General features: G+C 43.8%; 1 protein-coding gene across 1 annotated transcript in view; it reads right to left on the bottom strand.

The window, feature by feature from the left end:
* Window positions 1-3,213: 3,213 nt before the first annotated feature.
* Window positions 3,214-22,120, bottom strand: part of wnk1b (WNK lysine deficient protein kinase 1b) — a gene marked incomplete at its 5' end in the record, with an annotated part of 81,935 nt that continues 63,028 nt past the window's right edge. Inside the window, 25 exons of the mRNA XM_080491749.1 lie at window positions 3,214-5,136; window positions 5,213-5,269; window positions 5,359-5,525; window positions 7,032-7,073; window positions 8,996-9,088; window positions 9,468-9,665; window positions 10,437-10,566; window positions 10,881-10,956; window positions 11,176-11,450; window positions 11,533-11,805; window positions 11,901-11,977; window positions 12,060-12,096; window positions 12,199-12,282; window positions 13,767-13,823; window positions 14,274-14,332; window positions 14,415-14,743; window positions 14,901-15,642; window positions 16,039-16,179; window positions 16,332-16,383; window positions 16,611-16,721; window positions 18,307-18,423; window positions 18,515-18,659; window positions 18,770-18,837; window positions 19,679-19,933; window positions 21,885-21,953. Coding sequence (XP_080347875.1) covers window positions 4,711-5,136; window positions 5,213-5,269; window positions 5,359-5,525; window positions 7,032-7,073; window positions 8,996-9,088; window positions 9,468-9,665; window positions 10,437-10,566; window positions 10,881-10,956; window positions 11,176-11,450; window positions 11,533-11,805; window positions 11,901-11,977; window positions 12,060-12,096; window positions 12,199-12,282; window positions 13,767-13,823; window positions 14,274-14,332; window positions 14,415-14,743; window positions 14,901-15,642; window positions 16,039-16,179; window positions 16,332-16,383; window positions 16,611-16,721; window positions 18,307-18,423; window positions 18,515-18,659; window positions 18,770-18,837; window positions 19,679-19,933; window positions 21,885-21,953 — 4,080 coding nt within the window. The 3' untranslated portion in view covers window positions 3,214-4,710. The remainder of the gene's footprint in view (window positions 5,137-5,212; window positions 5,270-5,358; window positions 5,526-7,031; window positions 7,074-8,995; window positions 9,089-9,467; window positions 9,666-10,436; window positions 10,567-10,880; window positions 10,957-11,175; window positions 11,451-11,532; window positions 11,806-11,900; window positions 11,978-12,059; window positions 12,097-12,198; window positions 12,283-13,766; window positions 13,824-14,273; window positions 14,333-14,414; window positions 14,744-14,900; window positions 15,643-16,038; window positions 16,180-16,331; window positions 16,384-16,610; window positions 16,722-18,306; window positions 18,424-18,514; window positions 18,660-18,769; window positions 18,838-19,678; window positions 19,934-21,884; window positions 21,954-22,120) is intronic.

Genomic DNA, 22,120 nt, shown 5'->3' with positions numbered 1-22,120 from the left:
AGATCATTGTGTGGCGGTGTCCAAAATCATCTCTATGTAATTCAGTGACATGAATAAAATTGAGGAGCACAAATTATTTATATTTTAAATATTTTAAGTGAAGAATCATATTTATCCCATTAACCACACCATCTTTAACGTTGTCAACTTTGAAAACAACTTTTTTTTTTTTTAAATTTAATTATTTTTGCTCTTTTACAACTTTGTCAAAACAAACCCACCAAAACCTGCTTATTTTCTTGCCAGAATGATTGTCAACCAGAAGTTAGAAAGATTCACTACACCCTCCTGTGGTACAAAGTGGTATTACAACACCAGGCTGAGGTCTGGGAAACGCAGTCACAATTTAATATCTTACCAGCTTTAGATTTGACCGTGTGACTTGCAGACTGTCTCAACTTTAAATATCAAACATCATTTGTAGCTCAACATGAAGCTTTGCTGAATATTGTTCCATGGAAAAGGAACAACGTACACTGTATGTCAGTATTTAGGAGCCAGTCTGCTTATTCTTATTAAAAGGTCCTTCCTTATAAATCCACCTATTTTTCCATCTACATTTGTCTTTGACATTTTCCCAGAGCTATGAAACGCTGTGATTTTAAAAGGACGTGAAAACACAAAAATCTGCAGATCACCCTTTTTTTTCTTTCATTTAAACAACTTTTATTTATTAAGTTTTTACAAATAAAGTAACAAATTTCATTGTATGGTAGCGCAAAGCGCAAAGTTTTGTCTTTAATATGAAGCTTGAACACTCTATACTTAGTGCAAAACATACCGTTAGAGGCTGCCGATGACTCCCTACATGGATTTTTGTTTTTGTTTCATTCACTCATCCATTTCAATTTCAATTCCAACCATCTTTGTACGATATCAGCCACAATACAGAAAAAGAAAGGCGGTAAATTCAATCAGGTGCTGTTGGAAGACGATAAAACGGTGTGTAAAAAACAAAAGGACAATTTAGAGAAACCAGAAAGAAAATTTCACAGGAGCAAAGCCACATAAAACATGTTTTTGTGTGTTGAGTTTTGTAATAGTTGGGCACTTCTACAGTAAAAAAAAGAAAAAAAGGGGGGGGAGTGAGTCGTAAACAAGCAAAAAACATAAAAAGCTTCTTAATTTATTCCAATGCAGATTAGTTAAAACAACTACTGCTACACTTTGTGTGTCTCAGCTATTTAAAAAAAAACAAAACTTTTCCATTTAACCTTCAGGAAACTTTCAACCCTACTTGAAATTAAACTGTCATGCTAATAAAATTGCATTGCAGCTTTTGCAAAGTAAGCAAACAAACGAAACGCTGAAGCTCCAGTGAGTAAAAAAAGCAGACGACTTCCTCCCAAAAATCTCCAGCTCCCAACATGGCACCGAGTCCAGAGCCAAAACGAAGTGGCTCCGCGGTTTATTCACAGCTTCAAACCCAAATCGACTCGCAGGAATAAAAAAGTCGCGTTATTCCTCGTGAGAGAGTGAAGGCGTCACATCAAAACTGGCGAAAGCAATACTTCTTGTACAAACTTCACAGAGTATTCAGAGTATTTCGAAGCAAACTAAAGACATTCAACAACCTTTCAGTGAAATTTGTACCAAGTGCTTTTCATTCACGTGGACACAAAAAAAAAAGAAAAGAAAAAGAAAAAGAAAAAGGAACGGGGGGATTTATTTATTTATTCTTTTTAAAAAAAGGCCTTTCAGCTAAACTGAACCGTTATCACATTATCTTCGGTCATTTTCACAATCCGACTCACTTCAACCACAGTGGCTGTTAAAAAACCACCGCCTCCAACGCGGCCATTCACATTCAGATATTTAGTAAAGCGCAACTTTTTTTTTGAAAAAACACAAAATAAAACCGCCTCGGCTGCTTCACAAAAGTCAAGACAGAAAGAAAGAAAATATTTTAAGTTTTAAAAGCTTCCTACGCGTCGTTTCTGTCGCTACTGCGGCTTCCTGTATGGATTCAAACTGATTCGTTGTGGCGTTGCGTGTAAGAAAAGTGAAGAATCATGTCAAACCACACGCTGGCAGCCTCAATCAAGCACTTTATGGTAAGTTGGTGCTAAAATCCTCATAACTGCTGCATTAAAACACTGTTTCTAGAGCCATCTTTAAGGTAAACGTCTGATAAAACAACAAGGGCAAGTAACTTGGCAGTTGTTTTTTTTTAATCTTTTGAAGAGCGATTTTCATAGTATTTAATGCGAAATGCATTTCCAAAAAAAAAAAAAAACAGCAGCAGTGTAATTCCTCATCATGGCCCACAGCACATCGCTCACCACCACACAGCTTAAAGAGCCCAAAACCCGTGTTTGAAGTTTAGCTGATTTCACAGGAAAGCAAGAGAGTCAATACTGGGTGTAAGTTTTGGTTTAAAGATGTTGCCTTTATACCGGAGGACGTTTAAAATCCGACCGTTAAGTACAGAGTGGCCCAAGCTTCAAATACAATCGTCTACGACTCCCTCCTTCCAAAAACAGAGACACGGTGGCCGTTCCCCCACTGACCCACCCGGTTTCCACGCCACGCCCACTTCCTCTCGCCCAAAACCTCCAATCCTGACAAAGAAGCAACAAGAAGGATGCAAGGCACTAGTCTTCGCCCCCCGCCCTACCTACCCCACCCCCAGTGACGGCGGGGGCTCCAGAAGGGGGCGTCAGGAGAAGCAGAACATAGACCGCAAAGAAAGAAAAGAGCTTTTTTTTCTTTTGTTTTGTTTTCAAGTACATTAAAATGGACACCATTGGTTTATACATTCACATTCATCTAACAAAACCAGGGATCGGGAGGGAGATTTAAAGTGTCTGATATAGAAGTCCTGTATTTAAAAAAAACAACAACAAAAAAAAAATAGCTAGCTTTGACTTTTGTTATCTAAATATGAACTATCCTGCCGTTCGGCTTCTGGGATCTATTTCGACTTTCAATTCCATCAGTTTGGGACGTGAACTGAACTGCAGCCGGTTAGTTGTTGGTAAGGCATCGCTATGGAAACGCGTCCTCGCTGGACTGATGGAGGGACGCTTATTGACGAAGAGGAGGGGGGGGGGGGGGGGGGGGGGCAGTGAATTGAAAGTGAAAGGACCCCAAACGGTTTCATTATGTATTATCTGTTTTTGTTTTTTTTAAACTTGTGACATCAAACCCTAAAACTAATGTTGTCCAACAACATCTGCTAAGAACAAACAACAATAATCACAGTGTCTCCACATCGTGCGCCCGTCGTGCACGTAGAACAGGTCCATTGACAGAACACATCGTAGTTTTTTTTTTTGTTTCTTTTTAAATAGAATAATCATTAACAACAACAATTAGGATCATAATGTACATTGCAATCATCTCGACCCCCCCCACCCCACCCCCCCGACGCTGAAACCAACCCCGAAATATGACACTATGAAAGTGAGGCATCGTCTTGAGTGAGTCGGTTAAACAGCTGCTACGCCGCCGGTGTGTATTTACACGAGTCTGTGTGCCTGGATGTGTGTGTGTGTTTGAATGTCTCGTGTATTCTGTGTGTGTGTGTGTGTGTGTGTGTTTCAGATTGCGAGCTGGGGGGACAGCAAGCAAAAACACAAACAAACCCGAAAACCCCCCAAAAATAAAACAAGTAAATGGAATCATCATAGCTGACATTCTAGAAAAAAGAAAAATGGACACAAACTGTACAAGGACTTTGACAATATTCTGATAACAAGGCCACTTTATCATGCCGAGTTGTCCCCCCCCCCACCCCCCCCGTCTGAAAGGTTTCTGCCGTTATTGCTTCGAATGGCAACAGAGAGGTGAAGAAGAGCGAGGGATGGAAGAGGAGGCGGCGTCCGGAGCCCACTGACACGACGTTATTTAATACTAATCTTTTCTGAGCCACCGAGCGCTGGGCTGCACCTCCTCTCAGCCGCCGGTTCTTTCACTCCTTCTCAACATCAGTTGTGCTTTTTAACAGCGAGGAAAGATTTCTAATACCTGCTGCCATGTCTCGTCTTCCACGGTGCTGCGTTGCTTGAGAAATGCTGCTGTCGAAATGCTGCTGTCGAAATCAGGACTTTCTACTTATCGTCACCCACTTCCCCTTTAAATTTAGCGGGGAGACGATCTCTCTTTTTTCTTTAAAGTTTGCTATGTTGTGATAATAAATCAACAGCGAAAGCGACAACCTGCTTTTCCTGTCAAAATCTCCAGCAATCAAACTGTTTGAGAGGATTTACATGGACAGGAGGGTGAGAGTTAGATTTTTCTAAAGTTGACCTCCATGTTCCACCTCCTCCTCCGTCTGATGTAATTTCTTCCCACCAGCGCGCGGCAGAGATCCGTGACTCAGCCATGAGAGCCTGAACACAACACCGCACATGCAATCAGTTAATGACATCAGTCTGGAACCCTGTCAGAACCTCTTTGGCCTTTTTCTCTTGTAATGTTTCACTCCTGAGTCTTTTCTTTTTACCCTTGATCGTTTTGGCTCGTGGCCAGAAGCCCGCGGCAGAAATGGAGACGGGTGTGGCGGCGTCTCGCACGCATGGATGGAAGCAGAGATGAGTGCAGGCGACCAAATCCTCCTGATTTCCTCTTTAATGGATCATCCTAGATCATCTCAGACTTCCTTGCCCTTCATGCTCTTGTAGCTTTTCCTGCTCGCTCCAGGCAAAACGCTCTCCTCTGCCCCGCTCCACCAGTCAGGCTGATTTAAACCCCGCCCGCCGCCCGCCCCTACGTGGTCCTCAGGTTGGGCCCCCCCGGGTTGCTGACTGATTTCTGCAGAGGGGTGGCCAGTTGGAACGCCTGGAGCGAGCCCTGTCCGGGGAGCGGGCCCTGCGAGGTCGTGTAGGGGCCCAGAGGCTGCGAGGTGCTGACCAGCAGAGGCTGCGCCGGGGTTTGGTGTGTGGCGGAGATGCTGTGGGCCGGACCGGACCACTGTGCGCTGTAGGCAGCGGAGGGGGTGTAGTTGACGAACTGGGCGGGCTGGGGGAGGGGCGGAGTGGAGGAGGCGGGGGGCTGGCACAGCGAGCCCTTGCGGGCGGCCAGAGAGGTAGCAGTGGTGGGGTTTGCAGGGAGGTGGGTGGAACCACCGATGCTGCTGGGACAGAGCTGGCTGGGGGCCGAGTACTTCCTGCCCAGGCTGGCTGACTGGATGACCTGCAGGGATCGGAGGACAAGATTCATGATCTGAAACCAACAGGCGAGTGTGGAAGTGGTGTGTTATCATACCAACCTCATAGCTGTGTCCCTGCGCTGGAGCCTGCTGCAGCTGTTTGGCACTCCGCTTACCCTGTGAGAGTTGAACTGTTAATATCGATTCATAAAACGGTAAAATGAAGCATTTTGATGAGTCCAATGACTGATAAAGCAGCTGTAAACCTGCGAGAGGTTCATGGCGTCTCTGGCCCAGTTGTCCACCAGCTTGTGGAGGTCGTCCGTGAAGGTTCCTTTCCTCTGGTGGGGGGCCGAGATGTTGGGGGGCAGACTCTGGGAGCCCCCCTGACTTTGACCCAACGATCCGCTCACTGCGTTGGTGCTGTTCGTCCCTGCGAGGCGAGAGAGAAGACAGAGGGGAGGCGAAAATGTGAGACAGTGTTTCAACAGTGGTATTTAAAGTCATGCTCTCTGAATGAATGTCTGGACCGTGGAAAGGTCAGAGGTGGAACAGGTCAGCGTTTTAGGGCAGCATGTTGATATGGTCGCGGGAGCTGCAGCGTTTAGTTTCAATGATGGGGGATTATGATGAGAAACAGGAAAAGGAGACAACTTATGAGATTATAATATGCCAAAGCTGTGCATTTCTAATAATTCTGTGAGACACGGGGCAATCTGTGAAGCTGACATGCGCAGCAGCAAGTTGTTTTTCCTCACAGCCAGCTCTGTAAGTGAAGCCATTTGCCCCATGAATCACTTTTTCTCAAAGTTTACTTCACATGTTGTCCATGAGATGGCACTCAAGCTCTGCAGTAAGATATATGTAGGCAGCCGTGTGCCAAAACTCATGGAGAAAAAATTTAATGGGAGGGGGGGGGTGCAAAACACTGCAAACTGGGCAAAGCTTGCTGCATGTATTTACACACTCTGTGCGTATTAATTCACTGCTTCCTGTCGGTGCCTCTTCCAAGTGTAAAAGGGCATCGAGTCACTTTCCTGACGTGACTGAATCAAGGCCAATAATGAGGCTGTCAACAGGATTAATGGTTTTACAGTCAGATATGGATACCCAAAACAGAAAATACATAACCTTTCTTAAACGTACAAATAGTTAAAACAAGTATCAGGAATCAAAATAATACAAAAACTGTCTTCATGAGAGTGAGAGTTCACTTAAAAAACAAAAAAACATTTCTTTTGCTGCAGAAAATCCCAATCCTATGCAATAACTGCAAAAGGCCGATTCACTGTCTTAATGCCACGACGTGTTCGCACCTGATACTCCATGACACAATGAATTATGAGAGGAAGTTTTGAGGGGAGAAAGAAAAAAAACTAACTAGATCGTACAGCTCGTCAGACAAAGATTGCCATGTCATGCTAAACAAAATGGAGGAAAATAAGGATGAGGAGACGCTGAGTCATGAGTGACTGCAGCAGCACGGGATTCTGGTCAGTGTAGTCTGGACCATGAGCCATGATGGAGGGGGGAGGGGGGGGTTCAGAGGTGTGTGTGTGTGTGTGTGTGTGTGTGTGTGTGTGTGTGTGTGTGTGTGTGTGTGTGTGTGTGTGTGTGTGTGTGTGTGTGTGTGTGTGTGAGGGAGGGAGAGCTCGCAGGTGCATGCACCAGGTATTTCAGTCATTTCAGTCAAACTGGGTTTTTCCCTCCAAAACTCGAGTCTCAAAATTGTTCCAAGACGTTCAATCTGACTTTGACACAGTGGCTGAAATAACTGAAGCCAATCTCATATTTGGCAGGACGTAACAGATTAAATCTCGAGGGCGCCGGAGGGCGGGAAAAAGGCAGCGGGGCAGCGTCAATGCAAGGATGAAAGGAGGAGGAAGAGGAGGATGGATGGATGGATGGTGGGAGGAAGACCAAAAAGATAGATAATTACGACAGAGCTGGTTGCAGGGGCAGACTTTTTTCACCATCTTCCCTGTGCGGCCGGAAGACAAGAATCGGGAGGATTGGGAGAGAGTCAGAGTTAAACCCCGCCCACAACACCCGACAACCAAACACGATATGAATCGGACTCTTTTATTTCAAGCACTCAATAACCAACGGCCCAATAACATCTTAAAGACCTGCTGCACGGTGCAAACCGGGGAAATGTGTTTAGACTTACAAATGTAGTGTTTATTTTAAATGGAGGCATCGTGATGAAACAGAGCAGGTAGGCTCAACATAATATATATATATATATATATATATATTTTTTTTTTTTAATCATCTAAAGCTCTTTGGACTGTGTCTGCACGCTTTGGCTTTAAGATGCTTTTGGGTAACCAACACCTGGTTCTTCCCCTCCACAGCTGCCAGAACTGGGTCCAACACTCAGTATCCTCAATCCAAACCCTCAAACTGCCCCCACAGATTAGATTTAAACATAAATGGAACCAAAAGTGGGTATGAGAATGTATCTAATACTAACTGTATATAGGACTAAGACCCAGGTCTGTCTCTCTCTCTCTCTCTCTCTCTCCCCTCCTGGTGGTGCGGTGACGGAAGGGGGGGTGAGGATAGAAGAGTGAGGAAGGGAGAGAAAGGATTCGAGCTGCAGAAGGTTCAGAAGCTCCCGTAAACATCCTGTCATCAAGCACAATATATAACAACACTTCAAAATGGGTTTCCAATGGGGGAGAAGGGGGGGGGGGGGGGTCACTTTATTGGTAAAATAATAGATTGAAGCACAGTGAACAGAACTGTGCCTAAATAATAAATTTATATAAAGCCAACCAACACATTCCCAATTAAAAAAAGAAACTGAAGGACAAGGGAGTCAAGTCATCAGGTCTCTCGTTGTTCTTCCTTGTTAGTCTGCTGGTTTATTTGTTAGCGGTGAGAAGAAAGCGGTCGAGGTTCAGAACTCAAAACTATCGCCTGATCTGCCAGCACGGAGACGGAGACATGAGCTCCACCAATAAACACATGAAGGGAATCGATTCGAAAGTTAAACATTAAATTCCTAAAAGAAAACCATCTTTCCTTTATGTTTTTGAACAAATATAAGTTTAGGTTCCTGTTATGATATTAGGAGGACAGACATGTCTCAGCACTGGGAACTAAGCTTTTACTTCCAATTTCTTCTGGTAATAAACGTTTGTGCATAAAGGTCAGAGATTCTGATTTGAGTGTCTTCGCTCTGCAGGATGGAAGAAAAAGATCTAAACACTAGAATGAAGCGACACGACTCAGGTTGCATTGATCCTCAAAATCAATTTCTACTTAAAGGTTGTGGAGGATTCGTCACCACTTCATACAGTCAGAAATGCAAACGATGAGCATTAAATGTGACGTTAGAGAGGCGTTGGTCCATGAAGACTGTAAATCTATTTGAAGAGGAGGAGGCAGTTAGAAAGATGGCAAACCTTGCAGGAAAAACATTAAAAAGTTACGGGAAGCTCTGGATTGTAAGAACTATTAGTGTTTCTATTTTGTGTCCTGCAGTGAAATGCAATTTATTTATATTTTCTGCTTTGTACGTACAACCTCTGTGTATTTTTTCCCAGCATAAACAACAAGGATGTTTGCTGTAGCGATGAGCAGCTGATTGCATTTGAAGATCTCAATTTGGATAGAAATACAGTTTAATCTTATTTAGACAACAAATCCGGCTGCACGCTAAGCTGACTCTCGTCGTATTCGACTAAATCCAGCAAAGCTGAATTTTATTAGGACTCGTCAGATTTCTGCAGGACACTGTTGATATCAGAGGCGGTGGGGTCTTCCTCCACCAGGAGAAGAAAACCCACAGGAAGACAGGACGACCGAGACTTGATGGAATATAGGAGTAAACAAAACAGAACAAAAGTAAGTGAGGGTAAAAGGAGAAGGGCAAAGAAATAAAGCGTTACACACAAAGAGCCAAGCAGGGCGTACTCAGAAAGCGCGTCCTCCTGCCGCCAGGCTTGAAGGCCAAACGCTCCGAACCCCAGCTGAACTTTACACAGCCTGAAGAGAGGGAGGGGAGAGGAGGAGGAGGAGGAGGAGGAGATGAAGATGAGAGAGAGAGATAGAGAAAGAGAGAGAGAGAGAGAGAGAGAGGAGGTGGTAACAGATCGACCGAAGCGAGAGGGAAATAGAGAATCGAGGGAGCAGATATGACGATATAGAGACAGGAGAGGAGCAGGTGAAAGAGAAGAAACAGAGACACGTTTGAGGGATCCACAGAAAAGACGTCAACCCGTGAGTTCAGACACACAGAGAGAGAGAAAACACACCGAGAAACATTTTGTTTTCCGTGAGGGAGTGAAGAACGACAGACGCCTGTGTTTCTACGCAGGCGAATCAGTTTGTTTAAATTCAGACTATTTATTCATTTATATTTTACCTGGGGTGGGAGCGCACAGGCTGGGCACGGAGAGCGCCGCCTCGCTGGTGTAGGCCGAGCACAGGTTGTCGCTGGAGGGCGAGGGCTTGAGGGGCTGGGGGAGAGCGCTGCCGCCCGAGTCGGCCAGCCCCGCCGGGGTCAGCAGGGCCAGCTGGCCGGGGAACATGGTGGGGACGCTCTGGGCGGATAAAGTGCTGCCTGGAAGGTCGAGCGGGGCAAAGGCGAAAGGCGAGGAGGGGCACAGGGCGGGAACCAACACGGAAAGCAGACAAACACACAGTGGTGACAAACAGATCGAGGCACCCGTCACCCCCAACACACACACACACACACACACACACACACACAATGACAACATGGAGAAAAACAGACAGGGAAAGCAGTCAGAATTTTTTAAGCTCCAGGTCTGATTCAGCGTACACCCACATGCACGTATGACCAAGCAAATACACACACACACGCATACACACACACGTATATGTGCACACAAATGCATAAACACAGAGAAGATGTAATGTTAGAGGGAATGTTATTTTTAATCATACTGGATGTGGTGGATCAAAATAAGAGCATCTGTGAGTTTCTATTAAAAAATAAAAAAAGTTAAAGGTTCAGTTGAACCAAATAAAACAAAATACACGTTTTCTTTCTCTCATGGTCACGTTATATTATTATAATGCTTTTGTTATATTTTGAGCAGGTTTGAAAAGGTGACAAGTGATTTGAGATGTGATGATACTGGTTGCAAAATGAGACTTAAATAAACGCCACACCATGATATTCATTTTCAATAATACCCGTATAAAAATTGTAATACTGACAAAAAAATCATACAGCTCATCATAGTTCTACCCCCCAATAATAAGGACATTATACTGGATGTTTACATATTAGTTAATATAAGAAGTAATAGGTTTCATCATTTTGACGAACTCATCCTTTAACGTCGCTGCTTTAACGAGAGCTCACCGGGCTGTAACGGGCTCTTGCTGCCGTGCGTGGAGCTGGTCCTGGACGATTTTGACGACTTGCTTTTAGTCGGTCGTCTCCTCCTGCCCGTCAAGGCGACCGCAGGAGGGATCACCGCGATCGGGGGGACCTAAACAAAACGCCCAAGGAGAGATGACAGTTTGTCTTACACTTTTAATCGCTCTTCCTGAATATATCATGACAAAAAATTATAAATTACATTAAAAAAATCCACAACATTTCACTCAAAGCCAACAATTACTGCTTTAATCCAATTTTTTTTTTCACCCAGTTGTGATTTAATTTCATCAAAGAAATAAAATAAGGCCAAAACCCTATTTTAACGATTTTTAGACTCTGAATATGAGAGATATTTTGAGGGTTTTTAAGGATCTGTGCAGACTGTGTGAGTGTCATGCTGTTGATTCAGCTGGTGTGACGGACCTTCCCCAGCCTGGTGAACAGCCGATCGATTTCCTCCTTCTGGCGGGAATGGAGGGCTTGAATCTCACGCATGTGCCTGGTGGTAGAAAGAGGGAAGTAAAGTAGTTATAATAAAATTATGTTGGGTAAATGAAAAGAACAAAGAAGAAGCGGTAGTTTTTCAGAGCAAACTTTTCAAGAAAAGATAAAAAAAAAAGCAGAAAAACTCTTGGTCTTCAAAGTACTTAACCTGATTTAGGAAGAGGAGGCAGGAAGAAGAAAACAGAGCGTGGGGGGAGAAGAGGAGATAACGTACTTTTCTCGAAGGCGGCTGACTTCCCGTTTGAAGTCCTCATCCTCGAACTCAGAGTCGTTGTCACTGCTGATGTAGGAGTTATTGAAGGAGTTGTTGTTCAGACTCGGCAGAGAGGCTTTCTGAGGCGAGTCGGGGGTGGAATCCCGGCCTGGCTCACTGGGCCCGTTAGCAGAAGGGGCAGCGGGCAGTGGGCTCTGTCTGCCGGGCTCGGGGGTCTGCTCCCGGGCACGACTGACCGAGAAGCGACCGACGCGAGCCTCTGGGTTCGTCGTCACCTGAAACGAGAGAACAATATCCAGGATGAAGTAAAACAATGATCAGACAATTTAGAGAATAAAGGTGGGAAACCAAAAATACCTGGAAGCGCCCGATGGTGGTGGCGGGTTTCGGCGAGGAGACGGGGGAGGGGTGGGCGGATCCCACTGGAGTCCGTTGTTGAGGGGGTCCGTCTACGACGTCTCCTCTTTGTCCTCCTCCCCCTTTCAGAGGCGACAGGGAGTCTTTGTGCAACGTGTTCTCCGGACTGGAGAGGCTGGAGGATGACGAGGAGGAAGATGAGGTGCATGAGGTGGAGGAGGATTCAGTCCTGGCCGAGCGACGGACAGGAGGCTGTTCAGTAGCGCGCGAGACCTGAGCAAGAAAAAGAGACAGACGCAAAACAAACAATGGAATTACCTGTGAATTATAAGCAAGAGCTGCACCCTCGCCTGTCAAACAGCTTTTACCTGAAATCTTCCCAATTTAATTCCAGCTGTAGGAGAATGTGGAGCAGACGCATTTCCTTCCTCTAAAGAAAAGGGAACTGGAGGAGGGATGGAGAAAATCATCAGGCAGGAGAAACACAGCCACAGATTGACGCGATCGGCAAATGTACTTGTACATACTAGTTTGTCCCGATGAAGGCGCGCTGCTGTGCGAGGCCTGGGGTCAGCACAAAGAACAACGAGTAAACACCGAGCCTCGCTCACTGATGCTGCTGGAGTGAAAATGTTAGTGTGTGTGTGTGTGTGTGTGTGTGTTTACCTGTGTGTGCGAGCTCACGAGCACGGTCTCCGGGCTCAGGGCTCTCCTCAGCTGCGCATCCAAGTCCTCCAGAGGCTGCTGGGACTGAAGACATCGATACGCTGTCAGATAGGCTCCAACAGATACACGCCAACACACACTCGTTTCTGATTAGCACGAACAAAGCTACACATGCATTTAAAGATTTTTTGATATTATTTATAAGCATTCTCTCATTAACTTCAAGTTAGTTTAAGGACTTGAGGTGACATGCAAAAGATCAGCAGGTAAGTTAATTAAAAATAATAGGAATTCCTCAAGGAGCCGAGACTTAGATAATCAGCAATATATATATATATATATATTTCTAAGTGTATTATTGTCCGTTTATGCCTTTTATCCTCATCGTGCTTTTGTAGGCATATGTCTCATAATCATAACCAAAAACCCAGAAAATTCAAAAACTTCCAGAAAGCAGAGAAATAAATACAGCTAGAGTATTGTCAAAAACTTAAAGTACCATTACCGAAGCTGGGAGTACATCAAAAATATTATTTACTTTGGAAAAAGGAGCAATTGTTGTCACTCATTGCACATTTGAAATGACAATCAAGTCCTTGACAGATTTTGTTTTTTAAAGTTATACTCTGTTTACAATGCCACTTTACAAAACTGATTAGAAACATTGATTTTAAGTCTGTTATTCAGAGTAAAGTAACAAATTGTGTCTTTTCTTATTCAAGACCCTTTACTTAAAAATGGTTTCAAAATAAAATGATTGGTGATTGTGTCTTTAAATACATAGCAGCAGAATTAACACAAATATAATGAAGACTGTTATTCTGTATAAGTTTTGGACGAGTGTTTTCGTCAGTCTAAAACCATAATTTTGGAAATTAGAGCTTTAATTAAAAACTTTAAAATGCTGCACTTTCTTAAACTCTGTGCTACACACAAACGAGATAAAATGCAGCGGAAAGCATGCCAGGACATCCTTTCTCTGGAGAAATGAACACTTAATTAAAAGGTGAATGATTAAAATTAAATCCCTTGTGAACTGCAGCAGGATGATCTTAATCAAAATAGACAAAGTCTCACACAGGAGAGTTGAGCAAGACATGAGGGGTGAATCTCATAACTTGTGGGCCAGATTTTTTCTATTTTTATAAAGAAGTCATGCCGTTCTATTCAGTGTGTACCTCTGGCTAAAGGGAAAATCTCTATTTTTGGGCAGCTGCATTCAGAGGCACAACAAGGCCGTCTGGAAATTACAGTCACTTCACATTTGTTTTGTACGCTTCGGCCGTATTAGCAGCTTGGCTTTACTATTTAAATGTTTTTTGCACTTCCTCTCCAGGAGGGCTTTACTGTCTCTAAGCATTAAAATCAATAAAATATGAACTTTGACACACAGTGAGACAAAAAAGGAGACACCAGGCAGCACTATTTATACACAGCACATGGCCAAATTAGGTCACACTAGGATACAACAAAAGACTGCCTTAGACTGCACATGATGATCTCTGTGTTAATGCGCTGTTACTTTGGAGAGTTTCTTTTCAAGAAATGAACAAAAAACAAACAAACACCTGTATTGGACAAGGTCCAGGGAAGGATGGCAGGAGTTCTGAAGAAGGAGAACTGGCCTATTCTCAGCCAAAGAGATGTGATGGGAGGAAAAAAAAAAAAGAGAAGAGATTTGTAGAAGAGATTACAACAAATACTGTGAAGAGTGTTAAAGGGATATTTCCATGCGAGATGTAAGTGTAGATAGAAATGAGGCTGAAATGGGGGGCTCTCCTGGTCCTGGAGGGCCACAGTGATGCATGATTAAAATGTCCCCAAAATACCTGAATGTCTCATGAATGTGTCTTCATGAAACGGGCTTTTCCTTACAATCAGGTGGGTGTGAGCGGGGGACATAATGAAACCATGCTGGATTGTGGTTCTGCAGGACCGGGAGAGCCCACCTCATCTTCCACATATAATAACTGTGACTGCTTCTTAAAGTGTAAACTAGACATGCACATGCTTTCTGATTACAACTTAGAAAATGATGATATAATGATTGGGTGGGTTAACGCAGTAAAACTCACCGGTACCCGGGATAAGGGGGCTTTGGATGGAGTGGTCTGGCCTAATGAAGCAGAGATGACTGCAGAGAAAAAAAGAAAAGTTAGAAAAAACGTATTTTAACGACCTCTAGAGTCAACACGTCCGCATATTGTTCTACTGACCAGTCTGACCAGGGGTGGTGATCGGCGTCCCGGTACCCTGGATTGGTACCGGTGACCCCAGTGACCCCAGCGGCAGGCTGGTGGGGGGCTGAGGGGTACTGGCTGTCTGGCTGGAGACGGGCGCTGTGGCAGATGTGATGGAGGTAGAGACGAGGCCGACTGGGGACGAGGTACCTGCCACAGAGGCTCCGGAGGCGGGGTCAGCGGCGGTGGCGTCTCCTTGGTTGGACGCCACTCCTACGCCCAGGTCCATGAAGAGAGACCGCAGCTTCTTATCCAGGGCTTGGATGTCATCTGGTTTTCCCTGCGACTCGGAGGATGCGTCACACCTGAGACACAGAACTCATTTAAGTTATCTGAACCAAAGCAGACGATTGAAGCCTCAGTTGGTTTGCCTTATTAGCACATTCAGATGTCCATAAATGAAATCAGGTTTGATAATCAGCCAGAATCTGCAAAACAGACACACTGCTGACCCCCTCTCACCTCGTATCGCAGTCCCCACAGTGTGTGTGCGTCTGCCCGGGCAGAGCTGCTGTCTGCGGCTGAGAGTGGACCAGGGTCGGTTGGACTGACGGCACATTCGTGGTCACTGGCTGGAGTCCAGCGGAGGAGGAGGAGGAGGGAGCTGGAGCAGGGTGGGAGGCAGCAGAGGGAGCAAGCTGGGGACCCGGGATAGCAGTGGTGGGGATGACAATGGAAGAGAGAGAGGGCGTAGACGAGGAGGGTGGAGAAACCGATGGGCGATCGGAGCAGACTTCACTGGTTATCCGAGTGGAGGAGGTTGGCGGGGAGGTGGGCAACGTCGGCGAGGCAGAGGCCGAGGGTAAAGAAGAAGGCAGCGACGTAACGACGGCAAACGTCGTCTGGGACTGGGGCTGGATGTGTGCCTGACCAGGGGGAGGAGAGGACGAGCTCGGGGGGCTGAGACAGACGGAGGGACTGGAGGACGACGGGAGGGACGCATCCAAGACCTGCTCCTGTGACGGGGTTAAATTAGGAGGCAGGGGGTCCACAGCAGGAGTGACCGTGCTACTTTGTGAGTGGACAGGGGCAGCTGCAGGCTGCAGAGGGTGGGAGGAGTGGATGGAGGCCGGCGCGGTGCTGGGTCCCGCATCGAACTGGTTCTGGTTCTGGTTCTGTCTGAGCTCAGAGAAGGCTTGCTGTAAGCTGATGGCACCGGCAGACTGGGACAACGCCACACTTTGGCCCGGGGTGTGGGATGGAGCTGGAAAAAAAAACAGGAAGGGAAGCATTTTATCCACACTGACTTGATCTGGGGTCAAACATCCGGCGCAGACGCTAAAAGAAAACCCAGAAAAGAAGAAAACATTATTTTACATTTTTAATGAAAGTAACTGGTGTTTCTGATTTATTTATTGGGAATTTCAAAGTTTTACGAAGAGTATTAGACAGTGTTTAACTGTGAGGGTGAGAAGTGACAGACTTTTTACCAACATTCGCCTGAAGAGGAACGACGTGACAAAGGTTCTCAGATCTTTCAACTGATTTTTTTTCAAATAAGAGCAATGTTAAATCATTTTATTGCATTTTGAATGCAACAGAGTTAAAAAAAAATTAAGAAAAAGAGGGCTAAAAGAAAGTCATGTTTTTCACTTCTTACTTGTTTCAGCAGCAGGTGTGGGGACAGGAGAGGGACAGGAGGGGTACATTGGTTCCTTCAGCCTGGCTTCGGGGACGGGGCTGACAATAAATTTCCGACCTGCCGAATGGACCACTTGGGCAGTTGCACTGGGAGCGATGTCTACGCAGACGGAAAGTTTTCATATTTGTCACTAAATCAGCCTCAATTTATAGCTGCAATGTTTCAAAAGGAATTCATCTGCACAAAAGATTAGATGTGCCTTTGAAAACAGAAACCAAAATTGTGAAAATTAAATCTCGTCTTGTTTTTACCTGGCATGGGAACAGATATCACAGGAATGGGCTGCTCCGTGTTGCCTGCCATCTGTAGATTAACAGCACAAGACAGCAAAATGAAAGACAAAATGCATGAAATAAAGGAGCAGGCGATTATAATTTAAGCCATTTTTAGCATATATATTGTAGATTTTATCCACACTACATAAAAAAATAAACTACTGTTATTGTATATCAGTAGCTACGTACATCTATTGAACTAAAGGAGGAGAAGCAGGCAGAGGGAAGGAAGTGAGGACCCGGTGCTGGGTTTACCTGACTGTTTGCGTCTCTCTCCAGGCCCTTCTCGTCTGCTTTCTCTATCACCTCCCTGACCTGCTCGATGAAGGACTCCCTCTCGCTCTCCAGGATGAACTCGCTCTGGACCTGATTGCACACACAAGGTCAAAGATGAGCAAAGCGTTCAACCACGTGAAATTTGAGTCGGACACATCGATTGTCCCGTTTCAGATATTCTTCCTTTCGGCCAGTGTGCGACAGTGTGATTTTCATTTTTGTCCATAAAAGAGTAAGGTCCGGAACACTGCCGGTGTGAAGCAGTTCAGTGGTTTCAAATGGCAAGCATGTAAAACCACCGATAAAGCTTATACCGGAGTATTAAACTGGATTTATGGTCTGTCTGAAACGTGTACCGAATGGTCAGGCACCTTTCTGATGCCAGATACGAGGCTTCTGTCTATCTTACTGAGTCACAAGTCCCATTATTTCACGCTTGGGTTGGTCAACTGTGTGGAATTGATATAAGAGATATCTCTTGATGCAGTCGCTGGGCTGGTACGTCAATATTAGGTCATAATGCAGTAATTAGAAATACAACAAAGACTAGTGTGCCGCGGATGTTTTAACAACTCCATTTCTATTTTAGTTAATAAGAAACTCATTGAAAGCTAAATAAAAAAAAAATCAAAAGAGCAACATTTTTATAAGTTGATACTGATACTGAAGAGAAATATCAGCATCAAAATCAAATATTTTTCTGATATGACAGGACAGCGAGAAGCTCGATGTATGCCTTATACTCCATGTTTGACTGCACAAAGCTCTTTACCATGAGTACACATTGAAAAGTGCAATATTCAATATCAAGTCAGGCTCCTATAACATTTTAATATCTGCAGTCTATATTAAGTGCAAACAGGTATGTGGAGATTACAGTAATGTTATCTGCAAGTGAATAAATGTAATCTGTCCAGCTATGTGCAGTTATCTGGTATTACTGACTGGCTATCAATTTATTTATTTTAACCAGTTTCACTTGACAAAAGTACATTTAGACAATTAAAACAGAGAAAGAAAAACCAAATCACATCAGTTACTCCTCTCTATTCGTTTTAAAAACACATACATCATAATTTCATTACATACGACTATACATTAGAGTTATTAACATTACATGTATGTGATTATCATATATTAACATATTTGCATTACACATTACATATGACATTATACAAATTGCATAAACTCATATACGCATTATGCAATTCTCATATTACCTTGAAATAAAAAATCACCAAATACACATTTTTACTTTGGAATGTTAGAAAAATATATTATTTATGGGATTACTTTTATAGTCTTTAGAAGTTAGTACGCCTGTGAAAAATACCTCTATCCGTATTGCTCTTAGCTTTTGAGTCTCTTTTTATATTTTTGCAACAATCTTCCTGATAATATATTTCTGTGTGTATTTAAAGCGAGTATTCTTGAAAAAATGATGACTGATGTGGCAATCTACTGTATTATAGTTTGTGTTTAGTTTAATTCATACATGGATGAATAATCACTTTGTAGGATTGTAAATGCATGTAATAACTCTATAGTGCATATTCGACAAGCGTGCCAATACACTTTTTTGTGACATTGGAACTAAAAAACATCTCTGAAAATAGAAATGTGGCTGTAAAAGAGCAGCGTGAAAGAGAAAGGTGGAGGTGATCGGTATGTGTACCATAATCTGGGCTATCTCCTCGGGGTTGTCTCCATCCAGGTCAAACCTAAAAGTCACCATCTTCCTGTTGTGGGTCTCCAGCTGGCATTCGGCCACCCTGTCGCCAATGTTGGAGATCTACAGACAGACGAGCACAAACAAATATCCAATTTAATTTTGATTTGGAGGTCCTTCAAAGCGTTTGTCAGTTTGCCGGGTGAGATATTACGTTGAGGACGTTGAGTTTGGCCTTGGTAATCTTCTCGTGGCGAGATCGACTCCTCACAGATCGCCTCTGATGCCGTTTGGCGGACCGGCCGTCGTGACGACCTCCCCCTTCGTTTCCATCACTCAGACCCGACATCTCAGAGTGGCTGAGAGCAGGAGAAGGCAAACACGGAAATGGAAGAAACAACACTGAGCACGAAGAGACGGGACAGCTTTGGGAAGTTTGAACGTAATCTGAGATGTACGCGTGTTTTACCTCTCGATGTTTGAGAGCACAGGTGGCTGCAGCTGCGACTGAGACAGCTCAGACGACTGCGACGCAGACTGAAACACAACGGCAAGGAGATGAAGACACAAAATGACGCAGTATGTTGGCTAACTACACAAACACAAGGATGTGGAGGAATAGGGGAAAACAATAACAGCAGGGAAACGTGAAATCTCGGCAAAATATAGGAGAAAAAGGAGCAAAAATAGACTGAAATGCAGTCAAACTCACTAAAAATCTACACTAAATGCATGAATATGAAGGTAAAAGACATCAGATAAAACATATAACCACAACAAAAGGAGCAAATATAAGGCTGATATAAGATTGGATATACAATAGCGGATAGAAATTCCTAAGAATGAAAAAAGCTATTTTAATGGTCCTCTGATGATAATTCAGAATAATTTTCTGTGAAGTTCTGTCAGGCTGATTTAACATGTTTTACATCTCTAATTTGATCTACCAACAGGCCAAACAAACTATAAGCAACACCAACCGGTTGTGTACAGTGAAGTGGTTTTGAATCATATCTCCAGAATAAAACACCTTTTTGAAAACGCTCAACTTGTAGAAACAACGGTACAGACACAGCCAATTCAATTCAAAGATCCCAGAGTGGGTTTCCATACACTGAACAATACAACCGCTATAAAATTAAATGTGTGAAAAGATTAAATACATGAAATCAATAATAAAGCCGGGATAGGTGGCTCCACCAGCCAGGTACGACATATCGATATTAAAGTGCTCCTCATATAATGATTTGACTGCATCAACGTCTCAACTAAAGGATTCCCTCAATAGTTCTAAAAATGATCCCCAACAGGATTTATTGGTAATTGATGAGCAGGAACTTGGCCTCCACTCGACCACTCGACCATCCATGACCAGTACCTGGGGCGGGACTTCCATGGGGGTATCAGGCGGGGCGGTGACTACACTGATGATTGGCACCATGGTGGCAAAGGGCTGAGGCACAGGTGAGGGCACACGAGGAGGAGTAGGAGGAGGGGAAACAATAGTAGGCACCACCCCAACAGGGATTGGCAGAGGAGAGGGAGGGGAAACCACGACCGCTGTCGGCACGGTAACGGGGATAGACCGGAGGGTCGCCAGGGGAACGGTAGAGGTAGGCGGGGTTACACTCGGCTGAGGAGGAAGAGTCCAAGAAAAGGAGGAAAGAGGGGAAAAAGGGGGGGAAGAAGGCAAATGAGGGCGAGGATGATTGGAAAAGATGAGAAAAGGTTGCATACAAGTCGACGGGGAGAGCGAGGAAACTCAGCGACGGATTGGACCAAAACACCGGGTAATGAGACAGTGAGCTAAAGCTGCTCTTTAGGAGAGAAACTAATCCCTCAGACTTTAAGTCTGGGACTTTACTGATCTCCGTGATGCTCATGTTACAGTAAAGACACCCGCAGAAAGAGTCACCCGTAGTTCACTGAGGCATTACAGGCACGTCTGGCTCGGAGAAGCTCAATTTCAACTTTGTGGTCGCATTGAGCAGAGCACACATGAGTGACAACATGTGATGGAAAAACTATAAAACAAAAGCCACACACAACCTCCCACGTCAGAACAAGACTGTGTGGACAACGTGCAGGACGGCTGACAAGCAAATTCCCATCAGAATGTAGATGGGGAAACAGGCAAAAAATATCTACTCAAATGTATTTCTATGATTGAATTAGGTGTAATCCAGTCAAGTTTCGAATATACAATGAGCTTTAATACAAAACTGTGACAGGCCACCAGACCTTTTGATTAAAATTACATAAGTAGCAAGAGAAGAGTTATGATTTTCACTGAGTATCGATCAACAGTCACCAGCAACAACATTTTGGGCATTAAATCATTTTCAACCTTTGTGAGGGGGAATACCCCAACACTTTAACAAGAACCGATTCAAACATAAATAGATTTTTGTCAGGACCAAGAAATGCAAGTTGATGTTTGTTTTTCATTTTTTCTGGTCCTGGTAAAATTACCCATCTTCATTTTCATTAAATTTGCTTCAGCATTTATGATATTTTCTATTCAAGAAGTGGTTAGTACAGGTACTGGGGTGCACGAAGAAGAACACTGCACTGTGACTCTTATAAACAGTTGCTGTTATAATCTGATTAATGTTCATCAGGCTCACATAGTTCTGCACAGATACGCAGTAAAGGTCGACACACAGAAAAACACACGCTGACAAACTGAATGATACCTGAACCAGAGCTCGCTGAGCGGCTTGGTACAGAAGATAAAGATGTTCGATACTGGGAGACGGGCTGAGGTCACAAAACTGCACGTTCAAACACAAACACACAAAACATGTAACCAAACCAGACAAAAAAAAAACCAAACACAATCGTGCATATCGACGTACAGAAAAACAAAAAACACAAATCAAACCCGGTGGTAAACACAGGCAGCATGCCCATGAGCAAGCAAGAGAAAGAAAAAGAGAAGAAGGCAACTGAGCTGACGGGAGAGTTTAAAGTGAAAACAAGCAAAACATGCAATAAGAACAAGTGGAAGAAAATAGAAAAAGCTGAATAAATGTAAGATTTTTGTTAAGAATTTCTATTATGTGTTTGTTGTAAGCGGCGTCATGAAGGTGCATACTGATATATCTCTGTTGGCGTCTGTGTTTTGAGCATGAATCTACAGGGGACATGGGAAAATGTTACCAGTGCATTTATTTTGGACCCGACTCTCACCCTGAGGGGGAATTATAATTATAAAGGCAGTAACGACGCGTTTACATGAAGCAGATTAGTGTCAGATTGGAATTTACCCTTCAAATGCAAGTCTGATGACTGTGTGCTTGTGCATTCTCTCAATATAACATTTTACAATGTAAGTTTTAATTTCCGAGAACATTTCAACATGTTTTTGCTAAGAATACTAAAACTACCTGCTAAAGGTGTTTTTTTTTAAAATAACAACATTAAAATCTATTACTAGCCACAATAAAGTTCCTGTTCAGCATGTAATCGAATACTGATTTAACCGGGTGTCTTTCTTCAAGGGCTCAGTGCCTGTTTGGTGGTTTGGTTTTAACATAATAATCTACTGCATGTACAGCAAATGTACATTTATTGTCCCGTACCTGTGCAGGTGTCTGCGGCAGAGTGGTGTGTGTTGGACTCTGGAGTGATGCTATGCTAGATGACACAACCTAGAGAAAAACAGAAAGGACGCTACCATGAATTTAAAAAAAGACTAATTCTATGATAGCACTCACTGTGTTTGCAAAAACTATCTTTTGCAGGCTGTGACAGCAGTACAACGGCTTGAATTGCAAATTGTATGTAAACTCTTCCAGGATTTAAAAGCCATTGACAG

The sequence above is a fragment of the Lipophrys pholis genome (assembly GCF_963383615.2).
Source record: "Lipophrys pholis genome assembly, chromosome: 22".
Classification (NCBI taxonomy): Eukaryota; Metazoa; Chordata; class Actinopteri; order Blenniiformes; family Blenniidae; genus Lipophrys; species Lipophrys pholis.
Note: the sequence above shows the minus strand (reverse complement) of the source record. Positions and strands in the feature narration are given on the sequence as shown.